The following is a 25,056-nucleotide window of genomic DNA, read 5'->3' as shown; positions in this document are numbered from 1 at the left end:
ACTTTAACATGCACATTAACTGAAATAGTCCATTTATAGATTCAGTCTTTGGGGCGGCTTCCTGATCCTTTCTGGATAGCGCCTTTCCTGAGTGTCTTGTTCTTGGTGCGGAGGCGATTCTGGCCCCCTGTCATCGGTTAGTTCATCAGTTTCCGCTGCTACTGTTTCTGGGGTAGATGCTACCGGTATGTCGGGTTCATCCCCAGGTACGCGAGACATGGGGTTGACTCGTTCCTGTGACGTTAGGATCTGGTCGACATGGCGTCTCACAATGTTCTCCCCGACATCCACTGTGTACATTAGTGGCCCCTGCCGTGTGCATATCGTTCCAGGTTGCCATTTCTCTGTTCGGTAGTCGCGGGCCAAGACTGGTTGTCCTACATTGAAGCTCCTTGTCGGCTTCTCATTGATGTGCTGGAATTGCTTATTCTCAACATTTCTTCGCACATTTGGTCTGAGCAAATCCAGACGAGATCTCAACCTTCGGTTAAAGAACATCATGGCCGGGGTCTGGTTGGTGACTGCATGTGTCGCATTTCTGTAGGCTAACAGGAAATCGTCCACCTTATGCTGTAGTGGAATGTCATCATTGCACATGGCCCTTACTGCCTTTTTAAAGGTTTGTACGAACCTCTCAGCCAATCCATATGTGGCTGGATGATACGGGGCGGATGTGTAATGCCTTACCCCATTCCTTCTCATAAATTTCCGAAACTCTTCGGACACAAACTGTGGTCCGTTATCAGAGCAAATCTGCTCTGGCAAGCCGTTCCTGGCAAATATGGTCCGTAGGACTGCAATCGTTTTCTCCGTAGTGGTGGAGGACATTTTGATCACCTCAGGCCATTTTGAGTGCGCATCCACTGCTATTAAGAACATTGAGTCCATGAATGGACCAGCAAAATCAATATGCACCCGTTGCCATGGAGAGGAGGGCCACTCCCATGGGTGTAGAGGGGCACGTGGTGGTGCATTTTGGACCTTCTGGCATCCTGAGCAGCTCTTTGTAAGGTCCTCGATTTGTTGATCGATCCCCGGCCACCACACATAAGCCCTGTGATAAAAATGATAACTTCTGAGAAGTTATGTCATCACTTCCTGTGAACTATGAACTATGAACTGTGTACATACCTCACTTCCTGTCATGTCACTTCCTGTTGGACTGGTATAAATACTGGTCTGTTCAGTATTGTAAGAGGCTTCTACCAGAGGCATGGTAAAGACCTCTCTTGTGTATAGTGTGTTTATAAGTTACTTAAAGCTTATTTTAAAGTTACTTGATGGTAAGTCTCCTTTTTCTTACATCAATTTAAGTAACTTAGTATTTACACTGACAAATACTAGACCTTCAGACAAACTCGGAAGTTAAGGATCCAGGGAACCACCCATCATGGAGAAAATCCTTAGACCTATTCGTCTGGACTTGGACCCGAATACACCAGCAGCTGGCAGGGTATGGAAGCATTGGTATCGTACTTTTGAGAATTTTCTGGATGAATGTAAAGCGGATGCTCCTGCTAAATTGAAGATACTTGTCAATTATGTGACCCCAAAAGTGTTCGAATATGTTGATGACTGGGATAATTACGAAGAGGTGATTCGGGCACTTAAGAAACTGTATGCGAAGACCCCAAATGAGGTCTATGCTAGACATCTACTGGCCACAGCCCGACAAGGGCCAGGGGAATCAATTGACGAATTCCTGCAAGAACTTCGCAGGCTCAGCGTAGATTGTAACTTTCAGGCAGCCTCAGCTGAGCTGTACCGCCAAGAAATGATTCGTGATGCTTTCATCTGCGGGATTGCCTCTCCATTTATACGCCAGCGTCTACTAGAAAGTAAAACACTTGAGCTACAAAAAGCTTTTGACCTAGCTTGTTCACTGGATTTGGCAAAGAGAAATGCAGACCTCTATCAGCTGCCCAGATCTCGATCTGCTGCTGTAGCTGCAACCAGACAATTCAAGCGGTCTCAGGTGAACCCTATCATGGGGGAATCTAATTCTGATAATTCTGATGAAGAAGAGGAGGACGACCCCACTTTAGCAGCCTCTTGGCAATCTAGGAAGGAATGCTTCTTTTGTGGAGATGCTTTTCACCCTAGGAAAACCTGCCCTGCTCGCAATGCAATCTGCAGTTATTGCGGGAAAAAAGGACACTTTGCTAAAGCTTGCCTATCAAGGGCCTCTACGAGGGCCAATCCAGCTAAGGCCTACCGAACTGCCCCAATTAGGGCCTATCAAGATGCTCCAGCTAGGACCTATCAAGCTTCCTCTCGAGCTCTCTCCCGAAGAAGCACACCGAGAGTTTTAGCCACTCTCTGTGCAACGACACCAATTACAGCTGCTTGCCCACAGAACCTGTCTCAGGCAGCCACAAAAATTTCAATTAAAGGGCATACCTTAGATGCCTTAATTGACTCAGGAAGTACTGATAGTTTCATTAAGGAACAGATTGTTGCGAAATTGAAACTACATGTCTTCCCATCGGACCAGGCAATTGCGATGGCCCAGTCATCACTTAATACCAGAATCTCCGGCTTTTGTGTTGTTGATATGACACTTCATGGTCGTATGTATCCCTCCACCCGACCTTCGGTGCTCAAAGACTTATGTAGTGATCTCCTCTTAGGGCTGGACTTCCAAAAACAGCATAAGAAACTCACCATTGAGTTTGGTGGATCCAAACCCGGACTTACTATTTCTAATATACCATCTAAATTACCATTTTGTGCATTATCAGCAGCTTCACTTGATGAACCCTCATTATTTGCCAGTATTCCGCCTCAATGCCAACCGATAATAACGAAATCGCGGCGCTTTAATCAGGAAGACCAATCTTTTATTGCGGCTGAAATCTCTCGACTTCTAGCAGAGGATATCATTGAACCATGTTCGTCGCCCTGGCGGGCTCAAGTCGTCATTGTCAAGAACCCTCTAAAACCTCACAAACAGCGACTATGCATCGATTATTCGCAAACCATCAATCAATATACTGACTTGGACGCCTACCCATTGCCACGCATTGATGATATGGTTAATAAACTGGCCGAATACAAAGTGTTCTCAACTTACGATTTAAAAAGTGCCTATCATCAGTTACCCTTGAAGGTCTCAGATAAGCAGTACACAGCCTTTGAGGCTAATGGACGGCTGTACCAATTTCGTCGCCTCCCATTCGGGGTTACTAATGGAGTGGCTGTCTTTCAACGGGCAATGGATGGCCTGGTTAAGCAGGAAAACCTAAGGGACACTTTTCCCTATCTTGATAACATTACCATTGCAGGTCACGATCGACAGGAACACGACTCCAACCTCCAAAAATTTCGGGATGCCCTCCATCGCCGTAATTTGACCCTGAATGAATCCAAATCTGTTGAGTCGCAACCGACCATCAACATCCTTGGCTACTGCGTAGGCAATGGTATCATTAAGCCAGACCCAGAAAGACTTCGCCCGCTCCAAGAGCTCCCGTCACCTAAGAATCCAGCTTCTTTACGTCGGGCTCTCGGTCTGTTTGCATACTACGCTAAATGGATTCCTCATTTTTCGGACAAAATCCAACCCTTGCTGCATGCTAGATCATTTCCACTGGGAACAGCGGCTGTTGCAGCCTTTAACCTTCTCAAAAAACAGTTGGAGAAAGCGGCTCTTCACTCCATTGATGAGAATCTCCCGTTCGTGGTTGAATGTGATGCCTCGGAGGTGGCGATCTCGGCTACTCTGAATCAGGAAGGTCGTCCTGTAGCATTTATGTCCAGGACCTTACAAGGTGCCGAGCTACATTATCCTCCGGTTGAGAAAGAAGCCACAGCCATCATAGAGGCAGTACGGAAGTGGAACCATTTTCTAGCTCGCCAGCACTTTACATTGATCACGGACCAACGATCAGTCGCCTTCATGCTCGATAATCGAAAACGAACCAAAATTAAGAATAATAAAATACAACTTTGGAGGATGGAACTGGCCTCTTTTGGTTATACCATTCTCTATCGGCCTGGCAAGGAGAATGTGGCCCCGGACACCCTCACACGGGCATTCTGCTCCACTATGTCATCCTCCACTCTCATGGATGTCCACAATGGTTTGTGTCATCCTGGCGTTACGCGCATGCTACATTTCGTACGATCACGGAATCTCCCTTTTTCCACTGGAGATGTAAAGAAAATATGCTCAGAATGCCGGCTTTGTGCGGAATTAAAACCTCAGTTCTTCCGCCCCTCAGATGGTATACTCATACATGCAACCCAACCGATGCAACGACTTAGCATCGATTTTAAGGGCCCAGTGCCCTCTTCAACTCGGAACACATATTTGCTCACCATGATCGACGAATATTCACGTTTTCCGTTTGCCTTCCCCTGCTCCAATATGCTGGCGTCCACAGTAATCTGCTGCCTTGAGCAGGTATTTTCTCTCTGTGGCATGCCGGCTTATATTCACTCAGATCGGGGTCCATCCTTTATGTCAAGGGAACTCAAGGACTACCTCTCAGAACGGGGAATTGCTACAAGCAAAACAACACCATACCATCCCATCGGAAATGGGCAGGTAGAGAGGTATAACGGTATCATCTGGAATTCCGTACGTCTCGCTTTAAGATCTCGGGGCCTACCAGACCAGCAATGGGAAACAGTGCTTCCGGATGCATTGCACTCTATACGGTCCCTGCTTTCTACAGCCACAAATACTACACCTCATGAGCGGTTCTTTGGATTCCAGCGTCGCTCATCTCATGGGACATCACTCCCGTCATGGCTAACTACTCCTGGACCTGTATTACTCCGAAGATACGTTCGGACGTCTAAAAATGACCCTCTTGTAGACGAGGTCGAACTAACCGATGCCAACCCCACCTATGCAAACATACGATATTCCGACGGCCGAGAATCTACCGTATCATTACGGGATCTGGCTCCCTGCCCACCAGGACCTAGTGGGACATCGGGTGATGGCATTTCACCAGGAAACTCTTGGGACCTATCGGGTACCCCTCTCCAGGACCCTGATCGGACACCAACTAGCTTGGTGCCGGTAGAACCCCGTGCTCAAGGTTGCGACCCTCCCAGTACCGCGCATGAAAGTACTGATCCGCCACAGACCAGCTCTGCACCTCCCTCTGAACAGAGGCAGTCCGACTTTGAACCTATTGGGGCTCGTACTCGAAGCCATGATCTCCCCGACCCTTCACAGGGCAATCCAGGCCACACAGACTCTGACCAATGGCCAACCGCATGTAAGCGGACCAGCGACCCTCTACGACGGGAATCCAAACGGGTGCGACTCTTCCTTGTTCGGCGGCTGCGGACCAAAAGGTAGACCACAGCCTCCTAATCCTGCAGGAGGGAAGAATGTGATAAAAATGATAACTTCTGAGAAGTTATGTCATCACTTCCTGTGAACTATGAACTATGAACTGTGTACATACCTCACTTCCTGTCATGTCACTTCCTGTTGGACTGGTATAAATACTGGTCTGTTCAGTATTGTAAGAGGCTTCTACCAGAGGCATGGTAAAGACCTCTCTTGTGTATAGTGTGTTTATAAGTTACTTAAAGCTTACTTTAAAGTTACTTGATGGTAAGTCTCCTTTTTCTTACATCAAGCCCTAGCAAGGCTTTTCATTTTCACCCCTCCCAGATGGCCTTCGTGAAGCTCATTGAGCACTCTCTCCCTTAACTTGGGTGGAATTACCACTCGGGATCCACACATCACTGTCCCCTGGCATACTGACAGCTGTTCTCTTCTGGATGAGAATGCTGGCAACAGTGAGTCGCCATGTGTTGGCCATCCCTTCACCGTCAAATCATATAACTGAGACAGTGTCGGATCATTTCGGGTCTCCTTCTCTATATCCGCGTTAGTTACTGGCAAGCGTTCAATTATTGACGAATAAAATATTTCGACAGGGACCACTGCTGGTGCTTCCTCCGCAGTAGGCAGTGGCAGGCGTGATAGCCCATCAGCGTTTCCATGCTGTTTTGTGCCCTTATACTCTATTTCATATTGGTTCGCCCCTAGAAAAAGGGACCATCTTTGTAGCCGTTGCGCAGTCATCACCGGAACGCCCTTCTTTGGATTAAAGATGGAGACAAGTGGTTGGTGGTCAGTCAGCAAGGTGAACTTCTGCCCATGCAGATAGTGGTTGAACTTTTTTACTCCCCATACTAGGCTGAGGGCCTCCCTGTCAATCTGGGCGTAGTTGCGCTCGGCTGAGGTTAGTGACCGAGACGCAAAGGCTACTGGCTTCTCCAACCCGTCTGGGAATTTGTGTGACAGCACCGCTCCAATACCATAGGGTGATGTATCACACGCCAACCGAATTGGTAGTGCTGGGTTGAAATGGGCCAACACCTCTTTTGATGTGATCAATTCTTTGCACTTCTGGAAAGCTCGTTTACATTCGTCATTCCACTTCCATGGTACCCCCGTTTGCAGTAGGATGTTCAGTGGGTGTAATACTGTAGACAAATTTGGTAAGAACTTACGGTAGTAGTTCACCAGCCCGAGGAACGACCTCAGTTGTGACACATTTTCCGGTGCTGGAGCCTTGACTACTGCCTCAATCTTTTCAGGGGACTTATGTAACCCCTCTTCATCAATAACGTGGCCACAATACGAGATCTGCTTCTGGAAAAACTCGCACTTGTGGCGATTAGCTCGTAGCCCATATTCCTTCAATCTAGTGAGCACCTTCTCCAGGTTGGCGAGGTGATCACTGTCATTTTCGCCCGTGACCAGGATGTCGTCCAAATAACACTGGGTCCCTGGAATCCCTTGCAGGACTTGATCCATTGCCCTTTGCCAAATAGCCGGAGCCGATGCTACCCCGAACACCAGCCGGTTGTATTGGTAGAGGCCTTTGTGAGTGTTGATCGTGAGATATTGTTTCGAGGCTTCTTCTACCTCCATTTGCAGGTACGCCTGGGCCAGATCAATTTTGGTGAAGCGTTTTCCTCAAGATAGCGAGGCGAAAATATCTTCAATCCACGGAAGCGGATATTGTACCGTGTGAAGGACTGGGTTCACTGTCACCTTAAAGTCCCCACAGATGCGAACTATCTTTGGTTCCCCAGGCGTATTACTCAACGACCTCTTCATTACAGGAACGATGGGTGTAGCCCGCTCGCTCCAGTCCACTTTGGACAGTACTCCTGAATGTTCCAAACCTTCCAGCTCTGCTTCGATGGCTGGGCGGATCGCATAAGGCCTTAAAAAACTTTGGGCTTGCATTTTCCTCTATTTTAATCGTCGCTGTTATGCCTTTTAGTGCTCCGAGTCCCTCCTGGAACACTTCTTGTGCATCAGTTAGCATTTTTGACAGTCGTCCAGGTGTGACGTCGTCATCCTTTTTGGCCTCTACTGTCAGTGCCTGTATGGAATGCCAATCTAATTGTATCTTCCGGATCCATTCACGTCCTAGTAGTGGTGGTCCTCCATCTGGCAATACATTATGTAGTTTCAGACAACCCAGCTCCTTGCTTCCGGAGTCTGTATCACTTTTCTGTTCGTCTGAACTACTCTCCGTCACCTTATGTACCTTTTTGTACTTCTCCTGTGGAGATTTCTTGCTGCTGGTTTTCTTCCCTGACCTGCAGACTCTTGCTATGTGTCCTGCTTTTCCACACTGTCTGCACACTTGGTCCTTGAACCAACAATCCTTCTGGTCGTGTGTTGTTCTGCCGCAGCGATAACACGTCCCTGCTCCATATGACATTTCATTGGTGCCATATTCTTGCGGTCTCCGTTGTATCTCTGCAGCGCCCCGTGTGGCTGCTTTGTGTGATACTGCCATGCTGAAAGCCTTGTCCAGCCTTGTCCATGACTGGGAATTAAACATACCAGGTTATTTAACAATCAGGAAGGACAGGCAGGAAGGGAGAGGAGGTGGGGTGGCTATGTTAATAAAGGAAGGAATCACTATAATACAGAGAAATGATATTGGGTCAAAGGAGCACGATAGTGAAACAGTTTGGGTGGAGGTAAGGAATAATAAGGGGAAAAAAACACTAGTGGGTGTAGTCTATAGGCCTCCGAACAGTTGCAACTCTGTTGGACGGAGTATTAATCAGGAAATAGTTGAGGCTTGTAATAAGGGAACAGCTATAATTATGGGGGATTTTAATTATCATATTAACTGGACAAATCAAATTGGGCAGAGCAGCCTTGAGGAAGAGTTCATTGAGTGTATTAGGGATGGGTTTCTTGAGCAGTATGTAACTGAACCGACCAGGGGGCAAGCAACCTTAGATTTGGTCCTGTGTAATGAGACAGGATTAATTAAAAATGTCCTAGTAAAGGATCCCCTTGGAATGAGTGACCATAACATGGTTGAGTTCCATATTCAATTAGAGGGTGAGAAGGTTGGATCTCAAACAAGCGTGCTGAGCTTGAATAAAGGAGACTATGAAGGTATGAGAGCGGAATTAATGAGAGTGGACTGGGAAAATAGATTAAAGGGTAAGACGGTACATGACCAGTGGTGTACATTTAAGGAGTTATTTTACAACTTCCAAAAAATATATATTCCACTGAGGAAAAAAGGGTGTAAAAGAAAAGATAGCCATCCATGGCTAAGTAAAGTAATTAAGGATAGTATCCAACTAAAAACAAGGGCATATAAGGTAGCCAAATCTAGTGGGAGGATGGAAGATTGGGAAGTCTTTAAAAGACAGCAAAAAATAACAAAAAGATTGATTAAGAAAGGGAAGATAGATTATGAAAGTAAATTAGCAAAAAATATAAAAACAGACAGTAAAAGTTTCTATAGTTATATAAAAAGAAAAAGGGTGGCTAAAGTAAATGTTGGTCCCTTAGAGGATGAGACCGGGAAATTAATGGTGGGAAACATGGAGATGGCAAAAACACTGAACAATTATTTTGTATCAGTCTTTACAGTAGAGGACACTAAGAATATCCCAACACTGGACAAACAGGGGGCTCTTGGGGGGGAGGAACTAAATACAATTAAAATCACTAAGGAAGTGGTACTTGGTAAAATAATGGGACTCAAGGCGGATAAATCCCCTGGACCTGATGGCTTGCATCCCAGGGTCTTGAGGGAAGTAGCGGTAGGGATTGTGGATGCATTGGTAATAATTTTCCAAAACTCACTGGACTCAGCAAAGGTCCCGGCAGATTGGAAAACTGCTAATGTAACACCATTATTTAAAAAGGGTAGTAGGCAGAAGGCTGGAAACTATAGACCTGTTAGCCTAACATCTGTGGTTGGTAAAATGTTAGAGTCCATTATTAAGGAGACAGTAACGGGACATTTGGATAAACACAATTTAATAGGGCAAACTCAGCATGGTTTCATGAAGGGGAAGTCATGTTTAACAAATTTGCTTGAGTTTTTTGAGGAAGTAACATACAGGGTGGATAAAGGGGAACCAGTGGACGTAGTGTATTTAGACTTCCAAAAGGCATTTGACAAGGTGCCACACAAAAGATTATTGCTCAAGATAAAAAATCACGGGATTGGGGGTAATATTCTGGCATGGGTGGAGGATTGGCTCTCTAACAGAAAGCAGAGAGCTGGGATAAATGGTTCGTTCTCAGATTGGCAACCAGTAACTAGTGGTGTTCCGCAGGGGTCAGTGCTGGGTCCCCAACTCTTTACAATCTATATTAACGATTTGGAGGAGGGGACCGAGTGTAACATATCAAAGTTTGCAGATGATACAAAGATGGGACGGAAAGTAGTGAGTGAGGAGGACATAAAAAACCTGCAAAGGGACATAGACAGGCTAAGTAAGTGGGCAGAGATTTGGCAGATGGAATACAATACTGGAAAGTGTGAAGTTATGCACTTTGGCAGGAAAAATCATAGAGCAAGTTATTATCTTAATGGCAAGAAACTGGAAAGTACTGTAGTACAAAGGGATCTGGGGGTCCTGGTGCACGAAACTCAAAAAGTTAGTATGCAGGTGCAGCAAGTGATCAAGAAGGCCAATGGAATGTTGGCTTTTATTGCTAGGGGGTTGGAATATAAAAACAGGGAGGTATTGCTGCAGTTGTACAAGGTATTGGTGAGGCCGCACCTGGAATACTGCATACAGTTTTGGTGTCCATACTTAAGAAAAGACATACTTGCTCTCGAGTCAGTACAAAGAAGGTTCACTCGGTTAATCCCGGGGATGAGGGGGTGGTCATATGAGGAGAGGTTGAGTAGATTGGGACTCTACTCATTGGAGTTCAGAAGAATGAGAGGCGATCTTATTGAAACATATAAGATTGTGAAGGGGCTTGATCGGGTGGATGCGGTGAGGATGTTCCCAATGATGGGTGAAACTAGAACTAGGGGGCATAATCTTAAAATAAGGGGCTGCTCATTCAAAACTGAGATGAGGAGAAACTTCTTCACTCAGAGGGTGGTAGGTTTGTGGAATTTGCTGCCCCAGAAAGCTGTGGAAGCTACATCATTAAATAAATTTAAAACAGAAATAGATAGTTTCCTAGAAGTAAAGGGAATAAAGGGTTACGGGGAGCGGGCAGGAAATTGGACATGAGTCTGGGTTCGGAATGGTCACGGCCCTGTGGGTAGTGGAGCGGGCCCAGGGGCCGTGTAGCCTTGTTCTGCTCCTACTGTGTTCTAATTCTGTTAGATTTCAGGAGATGGTTTTATTCCTGTTCCTGGCTGGGGTGGAGATTGCCTTTACAGAAGGTAAGTACTGTAGAAAATATAGGGACAGAGTGATCTCCTGGAAGAATTTCGATCGCCTAGATGGGTCGGAGAGGAATTTCCCAGATTTTTTTCTCCCAAATTGGCCATTGGGTCTTTATCTGGTTTTTCGCCTCTCCCGGGAGATCACATGGGTTCGGGTGGATGCAGAGTGATAGAAGATTTGAGGTTAGGATCAGATCAGCCATGATCTTATTGAATGGTGGAGCAGGCTCGAGGGGCCGATTGGCCTACTCCTGCTCCTATTTCTTATGTTCTTATGTTCTTATGTTCTTATGTAAGATCCTTTTCTGATAGAAGCCGTTTCTGGGTTCCTTAACTTTGAAGCCCACACACAAACTTGTCCCTTAACGTATCTGCTAGTCCCATTCCAAACTGGCAGTGTTTCGATAGCTTGCGCAGTTCCGTTAAATACTCAGCATTACTTTCATCTTTATGCTGGTTCCTTTTGTGGAACTTAAATCTTTCTGCTATCAGCAGTGGTGTGGGGTTTAAGTGGTCCTGTAGGATTTCCACTATGCTTTCGAAATCCTTATCCACTGGCTTCTCTGGGGTTACTAGGTTTCGCAGTAAGCCATACATTTTTGCACCAATGGAATTCAACAAAACCAGTGCTTTCCTGGCATCTGGCACTTCATTCGCCTTGCAGTACACCTCAATGCGTTCCACATATGTCGCCCAATCTTCGACTTCATTGTCGAACGCTGTGACACTGCCACTCTTCGGCATCCCTGGGTGTGGTTAGATTGGCTAAAATGGCGTCTCCCGCATTCTCCCTTCTTCTCCGCTGGCTCAAAATGGCGTCTCCCGCGCTTTCCTTTCTTCCCGCGCTCGCCCTTCTTCTCCGCTGCGGCTTCAAAAATGGCGTCTCCCGCGCTCTCCCTTCTTCTCCGTGGCTCAAATGGCGTCTCCCGCACTTCCTTTCTTTCCCCGCGGACACTGCTCAGCCCTTGAGCCCTGGCTGCGCTCTGCGCGTTCTCCTGTGCGCCTCTCTTGTTGCCGCCGCTCGGTCCTGAACCCCGGCTGTGCTTTACCCTCTCTTTTTGTTTGCCGTCGACGCCGCTCGGTCTTCAACCCCCGGCTGCGCCCTGTGCGCTTTACCCTCTCTCTTACCCCGTCGACGCTGCTCGGCCTTTTCTGTGCCGTCGGTCGGCTTCAGCCGCCGCTGTCCGGGAAGGGTCTGTGCTGTACCTGTTGCCAGCCTGTTGCTGGATCATCGTGGCTGGAGAACCAAGCCCAGCTCTCAACAGCCTCCCCTGCGATGTTCACTCTCTGCTGGATGACTGGGCGGTTGCTTGTGGTCGACGCCCGTGCTTCTGGCCTCGACTTTCTTCCACTGTCCTCCAGGAGCGAATCCCTGGGAGGAAATGCAGAGTTGCAGGTAGATTCGAATCGACCTCGTCGCCACTGTTAAATCCGTGAATCTTAAAGTATGGTGTTCTTCAATTAATAGATGGATACTGCAGATTAACAATCAACAGGTGTTTACTGGATGAGGGTAGTCTAAAGACTAACAGTACAGATGCCTGCTCAAGGCTTATATACAGGTGTGGTCACTGCCGGTACTACAGTATACAGGAGCTGTAAAAGTAGTTCTCTCTTAAAGGTACATACACTACAGACGGCACCTGCGATCCGCGAAGAGCAGCCCCGAGCATTGTAAGAGAGCGCAGGGCTGATCAATCGCGGGATGGAAAAAATTCGAAAAAACACAGCACACTGATAATAACATTTTGGCCTCCCTGACCACCACTGCCTTTAATTAGCGCTCGCCAAGCGGCCGGCTGTGGTGACAACGCCTCCTACAGCTGCCGTTGTTGACGCCCGGCGCTGCTGCAGGGGGCGGAAGCGGTCCGGGGCGATAACGGGGCACTGCGCACCAGATGACGTCACGATCATCAGGGCGCTAGGGACCGAGGCTTAGCGCCAGTGCAAAAGCGGCAGGGAATTTTGCGGGCGTCGCTCAATTCGCCACGCCCGGTCGCAAACCCATTTGCGCTCCATTATCACATCCCTGAAGGCGCTAACGGGAAGCACAAAGGAGGCCAATTTCTCCCCCTCTGTGTTGTGTTGCATCGTTCTATGATTCTATGATTCCTGGAAGGAGGAAAGCCCAGCGTTACAAACCAAGGGTCACTGTCTCAAAGAACCTGTCCCGAGGGATTTATACAACCACTCGTTGTTCCAGTAAGCACCGTGTCTGTTGGTGTCTTAAACAAATATAATCAGATTTTGCAAAAGTTTTTCTCCTCAGTTGCTCAGTGGGAGGAATGCACTACATCACATAGCAGTGGACCGTACAGGGTCGAATCCTGGAGGCAGTGCAGAGTTGCAGGCATTAGAATGGCCTCATGTTTTTTAGGCGGGGGTCGGGCAGGGATGGGGGGTGGGGGGAGTGGATTGGAGGGATAGTCAGCTGGGATTCCTGCTCCGAATCACTAGCCCGTGACCCTCTGTGGACATTGGCTGAGGGCTTCGAAGCATCGCTTGGTTTACTGGCCCGTTGGCACTGTGACTTGGGTTTGAGGGCTGCTGGTGACTGTCGGACTGCACCCCACAGGAGCCGCCAGCACATTCGGGAAAGGAGAATTAAAAACATTCTTTCACACTATCACTGGGTCACCGTCCCTTCAACCTCTGGAGCACGGTTCACAAGCTAGCTGCTAGGACACACATAAGATCTGCCTGGAGCAAAACATATCAACAGTGATGGACAGGAAAAGGCCCTCTGGTCCATTCAGCCTGTCCTATGACAACAACAACTACTTGTGTTTATATAGTGCCTTTAACGTAGTAAAACGTCCCAAGGCGCTTCACAGAAGCGTTATTAAACAAAATTTGACACCGAGCCACAGAAGGAGATATTAGGACAGAAAAGAGGTAGGTTTTAAGGAGCGTCTTAAAGGAGAAAAGAGAGGTGGAGAGGTTTAGGGAGGCAATTCCAGAGCTTAGGGCCTCGGCAGCTGAAGGCACGGCCACCAATGGTGGAGCGATTAAAATCGGGGATGCTCAAGAGGCCAGAATTAGAGATCTCAGAGGGTTGTGGGGCTGTAGGAGGTTACAGAGATAGGGAGGGGCGAGGTCATGCATTGTGATGCCAAAAATGAAAATGACCTCCCCAACATCTTTCAAGCATCTTGTACGTTTATATTTCATTCTCCCTGTGCTTCAGCATAACCTTTCTGGTAATCTTCTCCAAATCCTTCTTGCAACTTCAAAGTGGCCCACCTTCTCGTTTAGATGAATAATGTTCAAGCTCACATACCGTCTCCTACTACTGTCGAATGCCACTTCAGGCAATCTTTGCAAAGGCGTCCATTTTTTGTGAATCAATGCAGCCCGACCTCAGCCAGTGGCACCTTCGAGAGAGGAGGTGAGACAATGGAGGTACAAATTGGTGTGTGGGCGTAGTTGGAGGCCGTGCTTTAAGCTGACAATCCTGCTAATGTAACTTATCGTTCTCTTACAGGTCTGGTCTGATGACATCTACGCACTGCCTGAAAAAATCTACTGTACACAGCCAAGTAGGAAAGCCCTTATAGTTACTTAAAGTGGCCTTTAATTTATATTTATTGTGAATAACTTCTAATCTTTGTATCGTAAGCTCGAGGAACAGCACCTCATCTTTCGATCTCATTGAAGCATACAAAATTATTACAGGGCTTGATAGGGTGGAAGCTGGGAGAATGTTTCCCTTGGCTGGGGAGTCTAGAACCAGGGGCCACGGCCTCAGGAAAAAGGGTAGGCCATTCAGGACTGAGATGAGAAGAAATTTCTTCACACAGGTGTTATGTTCGTTAATAAATAGACATTCTTATTATGAACACAGCTAGCTTTTGCTAGTTATTTTATTGAGCACATATGGACTTGTAAAGCATCTTGTAGAGGCTTCCATCTTGACTGCTGCCTTGTGGGTAGCCTAGCCTCATGGGTAATGTAGTCTTAATATAATATATAGCTGGGTAGTGTTGTCTTATACATACAGCTATATACAGCTCTACGGCTCCACCTAGTGTCCACTATAGAATGACATGCTATTGATCACTACATCCCCCTTTCTTTGAGGTTTAACAAAATCAATATCAATCAACTTTCAAGAAAACAATAAAGATAATATCAGTAACACTTTTGTTAGTGCTCTATAAACATAAACATTTTCAAAACAGTCAACACATTTTCAAAGCTTTACATTGTACTCAAAGATTAAGTCTGTCAGGCTCTTTTACTTCACGTGTGGATCTTCTCAACACGGGTAAGTCTGATGTGTCTTCATGAGATTGTTCTGGCGGTGAATGACAAGATGCAGTTGCGGCATTGTCATCAATCTGGTCTTGAATAGTCTCTTGTGTTTTTAGGAGGGAACGGCGGTTCCTCCTGAGAATCTGTCCTTCCTCAGTTCTAACAGTGTATGACCTTGGTCCTACTTCCTCAAGAACTGTAGCTTTCCTGTTCCATGCATCTGGATCCTCAATCCTGACAACATCATCCTTTGTCAATGGTTTTAGAGTTTTGGATGACTTGTCATAGTATGATTTCTGTTTCAGCTTTAACAGTTGAAGTCTCTGTCTCAGTTCCTCACTTTGCTGTTCTTTTGCCCAGCAGGGTAGCGTGGTGCGCAACTTGCGACCCATTAGTACAGCAGGTGAAGAACCAGAGTCTAAAGGTGAGGCTCGGTAGCTCAGCAGGGCGAGATAAGGATCAGACTTGCTTTCTGTCGCTTTCTTCAGTAGCTCCTTGAGAACTTGAACACCTTTCTCTGCCTTACCATTTGACTGAGCATACAAAGGACTGGATGTGATGTGCTGAAAGTCATAATGTGCTGCAAACTGTTGCCACTCCTTACAGTTGAAGCACGGACCATTGTCACTAACGGCAATCCTGGGAATTCCATGTCTGGCGAAGATGGATTTCACATGCATTATGACACTGCTTGCTGTAGTGCTTGAGAGCAGCGCCATCTCAGGATAGTTAGAATAGTAGTCAATCACTATTAGATAGTCTTTACCATTTAAATGAAAAAGGTCCATACCAACCTTTTGCCATGCTGCTGTTGGCATGTCAGCTACTATCATTGGTTCCTTTGCTTGTTTGTTTTGCTGTTTCTGACATGTCTCACATTTGCCTATCATGTTCTCAATGTCCTTATTTATGCCAGGCCAATAAACAGTGTCTCTTGCTCTCCTTTTGCATTTTTCAATTCCGAGGTGTCCCTCATGAATCCTTTTGAGCATGTCTTGACGTAGAGCCTGTGGAATGACTATTCTGTTCTGTTTTAGTAATAGTCCACTTGCGACACTCAATTCTGACCTTATGTGAAAATATTTTGGACAGGAACCTTTTGGTCAACCATGATGAATGTTCTCTATTACTGTTTGTAATACTGTATCTTTTACTGTTTCTTCTGCTATTTGCTTTGATTTTGTGTCTGACACGGGCAGCGCAGCAGTGACCATACTCACATGAACATCCACGTCTTCTTCAGTAGAGCTCACATGACTCATTGTGGGTGCTCGGGATAGTGCATCTGCTAACACTATTTATTTGCCTGGTGTGTAGATCAGTTCAAAGTCATATCTTTGCAGCTTCATCATGAGTCGTTGAATCCTTGGAGACATCTCATTCAGGTTTTTTTTTATGATGGCAACCAGAGGGCTGTGGTCTGTCTCAACTGTGAAGGTGGGAAGTCCATATATGTAGCCATGAAACTTTTCTAGTCCAACTACCAAACCTAGACATTCCTTTTCAATCTGGGCGTATCGACACTCAGTATCAGTCATAGACCTGGAGGCATAGGCAACAGGCTTCCAATCTTCACCCTCTGCTTGTAGCAAGACCGCACCTAGGCCATCTTTTGATGCATCCGTTGACATTTTGATTCTTTTGGTTGGGTCAAAGAAGGTGAGTACAGGTGTGGTTGTCAGCACTGTTTTGAGGTTTATCCACTCTTGTTCATGTCTTTCTGTCCATGCGAACTCATTTGTTTTATGTAGCAGGTCTCGCAGACAGGCTGTCTTGGCTGACAAGTTAGGAATGAACTTTCCAATGAAGTTTATCATCCCCATGATGCGTAGCACTCATTTTTTGTCAGTGGGTCGGGGCATTTTGAGTATGGCATTTACTTTTTCCATATCTGGCTCTATTCCTTTACCAGATAGATTATCTCCTAGGAAAGTGACTTCCTGGACGCCAAACTGACACTTGGCTTTGTTGAGCTTCAGTCCATTCCGGCGTATGCTCTGTAGCACTTTAGTCAGTCTCTCATTGTGTTCTTTCAGTGTGGAGCCCCAGATGATGATGTCATCAACATAGACCCGAACTCCTTCCAGACCTTCAATTATGTGTTCCATCGCTCTATGAAAGATTTCAGATGCAGATATTATCCCGAAAGGCATTCTGAGGAAACAATACCTGCCAAATGGTGTGTTGAAGGTACAGTATTTGGTGCTCTCTTCATCCAGTTTTAGTTGCCAAAATCCTTGTGAGGCATCGAGCTTTGCAAAGTATCTGGCACCTGACATTTCACTGGTGATTTCTTCTCGCTTGGGAATCTGGTAGTGTTCACGTTTTCTGTTTGCATTTAAGTCCTTTGGATCCATGCGTATTCTTAGATCATTGTTCTTTTTCTTTACACATACCATGGAGTTAACCCAGTCTGTTGGCTCTTCGACTTTCCTGATGACTCCTAGTGTGGTCATTCTGTCCAGTTCATTCTTGAGCCAGTCACGCAGGGGTGCTGGAACTCTTCGTGGAGCATGTACCACTGGCTGAGCATCCTGCTTTAGCTGGATCTTGTAAGTGAATGGTAGAACTCCAAATCCTTTGAACACATCCTGGAAATTATTCACTACAGAATCCACCGAGTCATCTGGTCTGCTTATGGCACAGTTTATACGGTAGACTCTTTTGACCAGTTCTAAGTCCTCACAAGCTTTGTCACCCAGTAGTGAATCAAGCCTTTCAGCCACAACAGAAAACATGAGATGATGCACTTTATCTTTGACTGTCACTTTAAGTCTGCATACACCTCAGCTATCTATTTTCTGTCCATTATAGTCCTTCAGTAGTACTGACTTTTTCTGTATTTTGGGCTTTTCTTTCATATTGTTAATGTCACTCATACTGATTAAGTTTGCTTTTGCCCCAGTGTCCAGTTTCAATGTAACTAATGCTCCATTTATCTGCAGTGGGATCATCCATTTGTCCTCTTTTACTGCATTAACTTTATGTTCAGCATTGTCTATTTCTGAGGGCTGCACATTTTCTGTATCTTTTTTGATATCGTCACATGACACCATTCCTACAAAAAATGTCTCACTTAAATCAGTGTCCTCAATCACATTAACACGTTGCCCTTTCGTCATTTTTACTTTTGAAAAGCATTGTTTGGCAAAGTGATTCTTTCCATTACACTTTGTGCACATTTTTCCAAACGCTGGGCATTGTCTTAACTGGTGTTTGTAACCACAGCGTTTACAATTAAAAATTTCATCCTCCGATTGCTTTTCATTTCTCTTCTGCCCACGTTTCTTCCCCTTGTAGGACACAGCACCGACAGCAGCATTATCACTCATTACATTCGCATCATTATTGATTTCACTGAAAGTCTTCGCGTGATTTCGAGCTAGCTCGCTGGCTTGGCATATTTTCACCGCATTTTCCAAATTTAGTTCGGTTTCTCTCAACAGACGTTCCCTGACTTTTTTTATCATGAATACCAAACACAATCTGGTCACGAATCATGGATGCTTTGAGCTCAGAGAAATTACATGTCTGTGCTTTCAGTTTCAGATCAGTTATAAAGCTATCAAAAGTATCATTTTGTTGCTGTGTCCGAGAACGGAAGATGTATCTTTCATACGTCTCATTCTTTTTGGGAGAACAATGTGCATCAAATTTCTGTAGCACATCGTCTAATTTGTCTCTGTTCTCCGCTGGATTAAATACAAATGTATTAAATACCTCTATCGCCTGTGGGCCTGCAACCGTAAGCAGCAACGCTATCTTCCTTGCGTCTGGCTTCGTACCGAATCCGATGGCTGCAATGTAGAGTTCGAATTGCTGTTTAAAAGTCTGCCAATTGTAGTCGATTTTTTCTGTGAGTTTCAAACGCTCTGGTGTCTTCAAATTCTCCATGTCGCTTTTCACAATTTTCAGCAGATCTTCACCACCCTGGTACCATGTTATGTTCATTAATAAATAGACATTCTTATTATGAACACAGCTAGCTTTTGCTAGTTATTTTATTGAGCACATGTGGACTTGTACAGCATCTTGTAGAGGCTTCCATCTTGACTGCTGCTTTGTGGGTAGCCTAGCCTCATGGGTAATGTAGTCTTAATATAATATATAGCTGGGTAGTGTAGTCTTATACATACAGCTATATACAGCTCTACGGCTCCACCTAGTGTCCACTATAGAATGACATGTTATTGATCACTACAACAGGGTGGTGAATCTTTGGAATTCTCTACCCCAGAGGGCTGTGGAGGTTCAGTCATTGGGTATATTCAACACAGAAGTCGATAGATTTCTGACTAGTAAGGGCATCAAGGGATATGGCGATAGGGCCGGTGAATGGAGTTGAGGCAGAAGATCAGCCATGATCTCATTGAATGGCAGAGCAGACTTGAGGGGCCGAATGGCCGACTCCTGCTCCTATTTCTTATGTTCTTATGTTCCTATGATTAGGCACTTTACAGCCTTCTGGACTCAACATCGAGTTCAACAATTTCAGATCATAACCTCGGCCCCTATTTTCCCAATGGCAGATGCTGATGATTCTGCCATTCCCACTTACACCTCCTCTAGACCCATCTTTTGTTTCTTTACCTGTCCCATTACCAGCTCCTTTTGCTTTGTACTATCTTACCTTTTGTCTCCTGCCTTCCACCCTATCACAGGCCTTCCCTTTTGTTCTTTCCTCCCCTCCCCCCTCTCCCTGCCCCTGCACTTGCTTAAAACCTGTTCCATCTCCAACTTTTTCCAGTTCTGACGAAGGGTCATCGACCTGAAACTTTATCTCTGTTTCTCTCTCCACAGATGCTGCCTGACCTGCTGAGCATTTCCAGCACTTCCTGTTTTTATTTCAGATTTCCAGCATCTGCAGTATTTTGGTTTTGTTCTAATCTTCATTCATTCTGAGGGTTCTTTGTTTTATATTTAATTTTGAAAATGGTTAGTCTTCCATACTCTTAACTCAGCCTCTCTCCTATGTGCTGCCGTCACACTAATACCGTACGAGCTACTACAGTATCTTGGAGGCAGCTGAGGATGTCCAGTGTTTTCTGTTAATAAACTTGCAGAATGGTCATATAATTGGCAAATGAAATTCAACACAGATAAATTTGAGGTATTACATTTTGGTAAGACAAATAGGGAGGTCACATATTACTTGGAAAATAAGAATCTAAATGGGGTGGAGGAACAAAGGGATCTCGGAAAACAAATACACAAATCACTGAAAGTATCGACCCAGGTTAACAAGGCCATAAAAAAGCAAACCAGGCACTAGAATTTATTTCTAGAGGGATAGAATTGAAAAGTAGTGAAGTTATGCTAAACTTGTATCGAACCTTGGTTAGACCGCACTTGGAGTACTGCGTACAGTTCTGGTCGCCATATTATAGAAAGGATATAGAGGCACTCGAGAGGCTGCAGAGAAGATTTAAAAGGATGATACCAGAAATGCAAGGGTATACATATCAGGAAAGGATGAATAGGCTGGGTCTATTTTCTCTTGAAAAGAGAAGGCTGAGGGGTGACCTAATAGAGGTCTTTAAAATGATGAAAGGTTTTGATAGAGCGGATACAGAGAGAATGTTTCCACTTGTGGGGAAGAGCATAACTAGAGGCCATCAATATAAGATAGTCACCAAGAAATCAAATAGGGAATTCAGAAGAAACGTCTTTACCCAGAGAGTGGTGAGAATGTGGAACTCGCTACCACAGGGAGTGGTTGAAGCGAATAGTATAGATGCATTTAAGGGGAGGCTGGACAAACATATGAGGGAGAAGGGAATAGAGGGTTATGCTGATAGATTTAGATGAGGAAAGACAGGAGGAGGCTCGAGTTGAGCATAAATGCCGGCATGGACTGGTTGGGCCGAATGGCCTGTTTCTGTGCCGTATATTCTATGTAATCCTAGTCTTTAATTCAAATGTTCTGCATATAGAGTTTTTATATTACGTGCTGTCTAGGTTTGGGGTCAGGGAAAAGAACGGAAGGAGCGTTAGGAACATGGGAATAGCTGGATGAATAAAGACCCAAGGTCCATCCAGTTTGCCTTCTACCATCCTGGTAGTCCCATGTTACAACAGTAATGGGATTGTTGACTGATCACAGCGATCAATCTCTGTCAATGAGTCGACAATAGACCCAGACATGAGGCGAGGAAAACCCCCAGTGGTGGAGAGGTTGGGGAACCAGAGGTCCAAAGTCACCTGTTCCTCCCGAGCTCGCTACACTCACCACACGTCATGTTTCAAATTACTCATAGACTGTATCCCGAAATGGTATTTTCTGAAAGAAATCTATCCAATTTGCTTTCATTTGCATCTATGCTTGGTGTTTACACTGGTTGTCAAAAGTAGAAAACTGTTACGTTCCTTAATGGTCACCAATGTAGGAGTCTACGTACTCCTAGCAAAAAATACTGAACTCGGAGAGGTTCAACAGAAAAGGTTTATGTTGTGTATGTACCTTTAAGGGAATAACTGGTCTCAGACTGCAGTACCGGCAGTGACCACCCCTGTATAAAAGGCCCCAGCAGGCTTCTGTAGTTTCAGTTTCCAAGTTGTCTCCATTCAGTAAAGACTTGTTATAATCAACTCCTTCAGTCCGTGTCTCAATTATACACGGACATAATACTGGCGACGAGTAAGAAACGAACTTACCTGCAACTCGGCAGCACCTCAGACGACGTTATTGAAGGTCGAAGCCAGAAGAAAGAAAAAAAAAATAATCCAAAGAAACTCGAGAAACGGGCGTCGACCGTGGGCAACCGCCCTCCAAATCATCGAATTGAAAAGTGCAGGAGAGACTGTCGAGAGCCAGGCTTGGTTCTCCAGTCTGTGGTTTCCCAGCTAATCGGGCTGGTGGCAGGTAGTGCACTGATCCTTCCTGGGCTGCGGCGGGCTAGAGCTCGATCGGGTGGCTCTGCAACGGGGCCGGGCAGCGAGTCGGGAAGCAAAGAGAGAGAGAGAGAGGGTGGAGCACACAGGGCGCGGCCGGTGCTTCGAAGCCGGGCAGCGTTCGGACCTAAGAAGAGGGAGGGAAGTGTCCCAGAGGGTCCGCTTCACGACGGGAACGGTTCTTCAATTAACGGAGCAAATATTGAAGCGCGATAGAAAAATAAAAATACCGCGGAGAGCGGCGTTGGCAGCAGCGATCGGGGAGGCACGAAGACCATAGGGCGTCGCCATTACAGGATAGTAAAATAAATATAATCGCCAGCAACAGCGTTGGCAGCAGCGGCAGCGGCGGGAAAGCGCGGGAGGCGCCATCTTAACTCGGCGGGGAAGAAGGCAAAGCGCGGGAGGCGCCATCTTAGATTTTCAAGATGCCAAAGACTGGTGATATCACTGCCTTCGATAATGCAATAGAAGACTGGACCACGTATGTGGAAAGAGTCGAGGTATGTTGCGAGGCAAACGAAATAGCCGATGAGAAAAAGGCATCGGTATTGCTAAATTTAATGGGCGCAAGAACGTACGGCCTATTGCGGGACCTGATTACTCCAGCCAAACCGAAGGCGAAGAGTTTTAACGAAATTGTTGCTATCCTACAGGAACACCTAAATCCTACACCGCTGCTGATAGCAGAAAGATTTAAATTCCACAGGAGAAATCAGCATAAAAATGAGAGCAATGCTGATTACCTTACGGAACTACGCAAGCTATCAAAGCACTGCCAGTTCGGAGCAGGACTGGCAGATACCTTACGGGACAAATTTGTCTGTGGACTCCTGAGTGAAGGAACCCAGAAGAGGTTACTCTCAGAGAAAGAGCTGACGCTAGGTAAGGCTTTCAGCGTGGCAGTATCGTACGAAGCAGCAGCAAGGGGAGCTGCGGAAATACAACAAAAGCCACAGGAATACGGCACCCACGAAATGACATGGGGATTTGCAAAATGTTATCGCTGCGGCAGAACAAACCATGACCAGAAGGACTGCTGGTCCAAGGAAAAAATATGCAGGCAATGCGGAAAGATGGGACACATTGCACGAGTTTGCAGGTCTGGGAAGAAGACCAACGACAACAAAAAGGCTACTAAGGAACCGTACAGGAAAGTACAAAAGATGACGGACAGTAGTTCCGAAGACCAGATGAGCGATAGTGAATCCGGGAACAAGAGACTAACCTGTCTCAAACTTCACAACGTAATCGCAAAAGAGGATCACCGAACCATTTGGGTCACCCTCACGATAGCAGGGTCCCAAGTCAAAATGGAATTGGATACAGGATCAGCTCTAACCGTCATGAATCGACGAGACTACGAGCGGCTATTCTCACACATACCCTTGAGAGAGACATCCATTGTCTTGAGGACGTATACGGGGCAAAAAGTATACCCCAGAGGAAAAATAAGGGTGCCTGTCGAATACAACGGCAAGAAAATACAGAAATTGTATCTCTACATTCTGCAAGATGGTGGACCACCGTTATTGGGACGTGAATGGATCAGAAAGATAAGTTTAGACTGGCACTCCATTCAGGCACTGGCGGTGGCTGGTAAAAAGGATGACGACGTCACTCCTGGACGATTGTCAACAATCTTAGCTGACGCCAAAGAGGTATTTCAACAAGAACTGGGCACTCTTAAAGGCGTAACTGCCTCGATAAAAATAGAGGAGAATGCAATTCCCAAGTTTTTCAAAGCAAGACCGGTACCATATGCAATTCGCCCAGCCGTCGAGGCAGAGCTGGAGAATCTGGAGAATGCAGGCGTGTTATCTAAGGTAGACTGGAGCGAGTGGGCGGCACCCATCGTTCCTGTCATGAAGAAAATGTTAAACAATAAGTCTGAGGAGCCAAGGAAGGTTCGCATCTGTGGGGACTTCAAGGTGATGGTGAACCCAGTCCTTCACACAGTACAATATCCTCTTCCAAGGATAGAAGATATCTTCGCCTCACTATCTGGAGGGAAGCGTTTTACAAAAATTGACCTAGCACAAGCATATTTGCAGCTGGAGGTTGAAGAATCCTCTAGGAAGTATCTCACGATAAACACTCACAAAGGTCTTTACCAGTATAATCGACTGGTATTCGGAGTAGCATCAGCTCCGGCGATATGGCAAAGAGCGATGGAACAAGTCCTGCAAGGGATTCCGGGGACTCAGTGTTACTTGGACGACATCCTAGTGACAGGTTGTGGTAAACCACTTTATCGTTACACTATAGTTATCACTGTTGTATTGTTATCACCGTTGTATCACGATACGAGGTCGCCTCTTGTCGCGCTGTTATACCTGGGCTGACCACCTCCGACTCCGCCCATGGCTCCACCTACCTGCCCAGGTATAAAGGTAGTCGACTGGCTGGTATTCCTCCTTGTTGGACCCGATCACCCACGAGGGTGGGCTCTGTTATTTAGTCAATAAAAACCTTTAGTTACGTTCCTAACTCGTCGCCTTTTATTGGACGAATTGATAGGTATATCAATTTTATTGACTAAATTTTAAAGATGTCTACTACTGGCCAGCCAGAAGCCCTCCCAGAAGCACAGCCACACCAGCCGGCTTGGCTGCAAGCCCTCAAACCACCGTACCTGGATCTAAACCCACAGGCAGCAAACGCAGCCCTCAACTTCAAACACTGGCTGGACTGCTTCGAATCCTACCTGGAAGAATCCGGCGCCCCGCAGAGATCCAAACTAAGACTTCTGAACGCCCAAGCGAGCCCGAGAGTATACGCACTCATACAGGACACGACTACGTACGAGGCCGCTATCAACCTACTGAAACAGCAGTACCGCAGCCCGGTAAATTACATGTACACCAGGCACCTCCTAAGATCCCGCCCGCAACAGCCAGGAGAGTCTGTAGCTGAATTTTTACGGGCGCTAAGAGCACTCGGCAGGAACTGTGACTTTAAAGCGGTGACGGCTGTTGAAAATACGGAAGATAATATCCGCGATGCCTTTGTGAAAGGCCTACGGTCCGACTACTCACGGCAAAGACTGCTTGAAGCTAAAGACCTCGACCTGGACAAAGCTGAAGCCCTCGCTCTCTCCCTGGAGGTGGCCCATCAGGACCAGGAGGCGTTTTCCAGGTACTGCTCGCGACCCTGGGACTCGGGCCCGACCCCTACCGCAATACCCTTCGCAGCGCCGCCCCCGGGACCTACCTCAGCGTCGGCGTCCCGGACCCGACCGGGC

General features: G+C 46.2%; 1 protein-coding gene across 1 annotated transcript in view; it reads left to right on the top strand.

Moving 5' to 3' along the window:
- LOC147105040 (uncharacterized) overlaps window positions 1-25,056 on the top strand; it is an 80,708-nt gene that overhangs the window by 33,463 nt on the left and 22,189 nt on the right. Inside the window, exon 13 of the mRNA XM_086011077.1 lies at window positions 14,152-14,206. Within this exon, the coding sequence (XP_085867203.1) occupies window positions 14,152-14,206 (55 nt within the window). The remainder of the gene's footprint in view (window positions 1-14,151; window positions 14,207-25,056) is intronic.

The sequence above is a fragment of the Somniosus microcephalus genome, chromosome 18, assembly GCF_052327205.1.
Source record: "Somniosus microcephalus isolate GS21.2 chromosome 18, FLI_Smic_1.0, whole genome shotgun sequence".
NCBI classification, from domain to species: domain Eukaryota; kingdom Metazoa; phylum Chordata; class Chondrichthyes; order Squaliformes; family Somniosidae; genus Somniosus; species Somniosus microcephalus.
The sequence above is the reverse complement of the archived record's forward strand: the minus strand, read 5'-3'. Positions and strand labels throughout refer to the sequence as shown.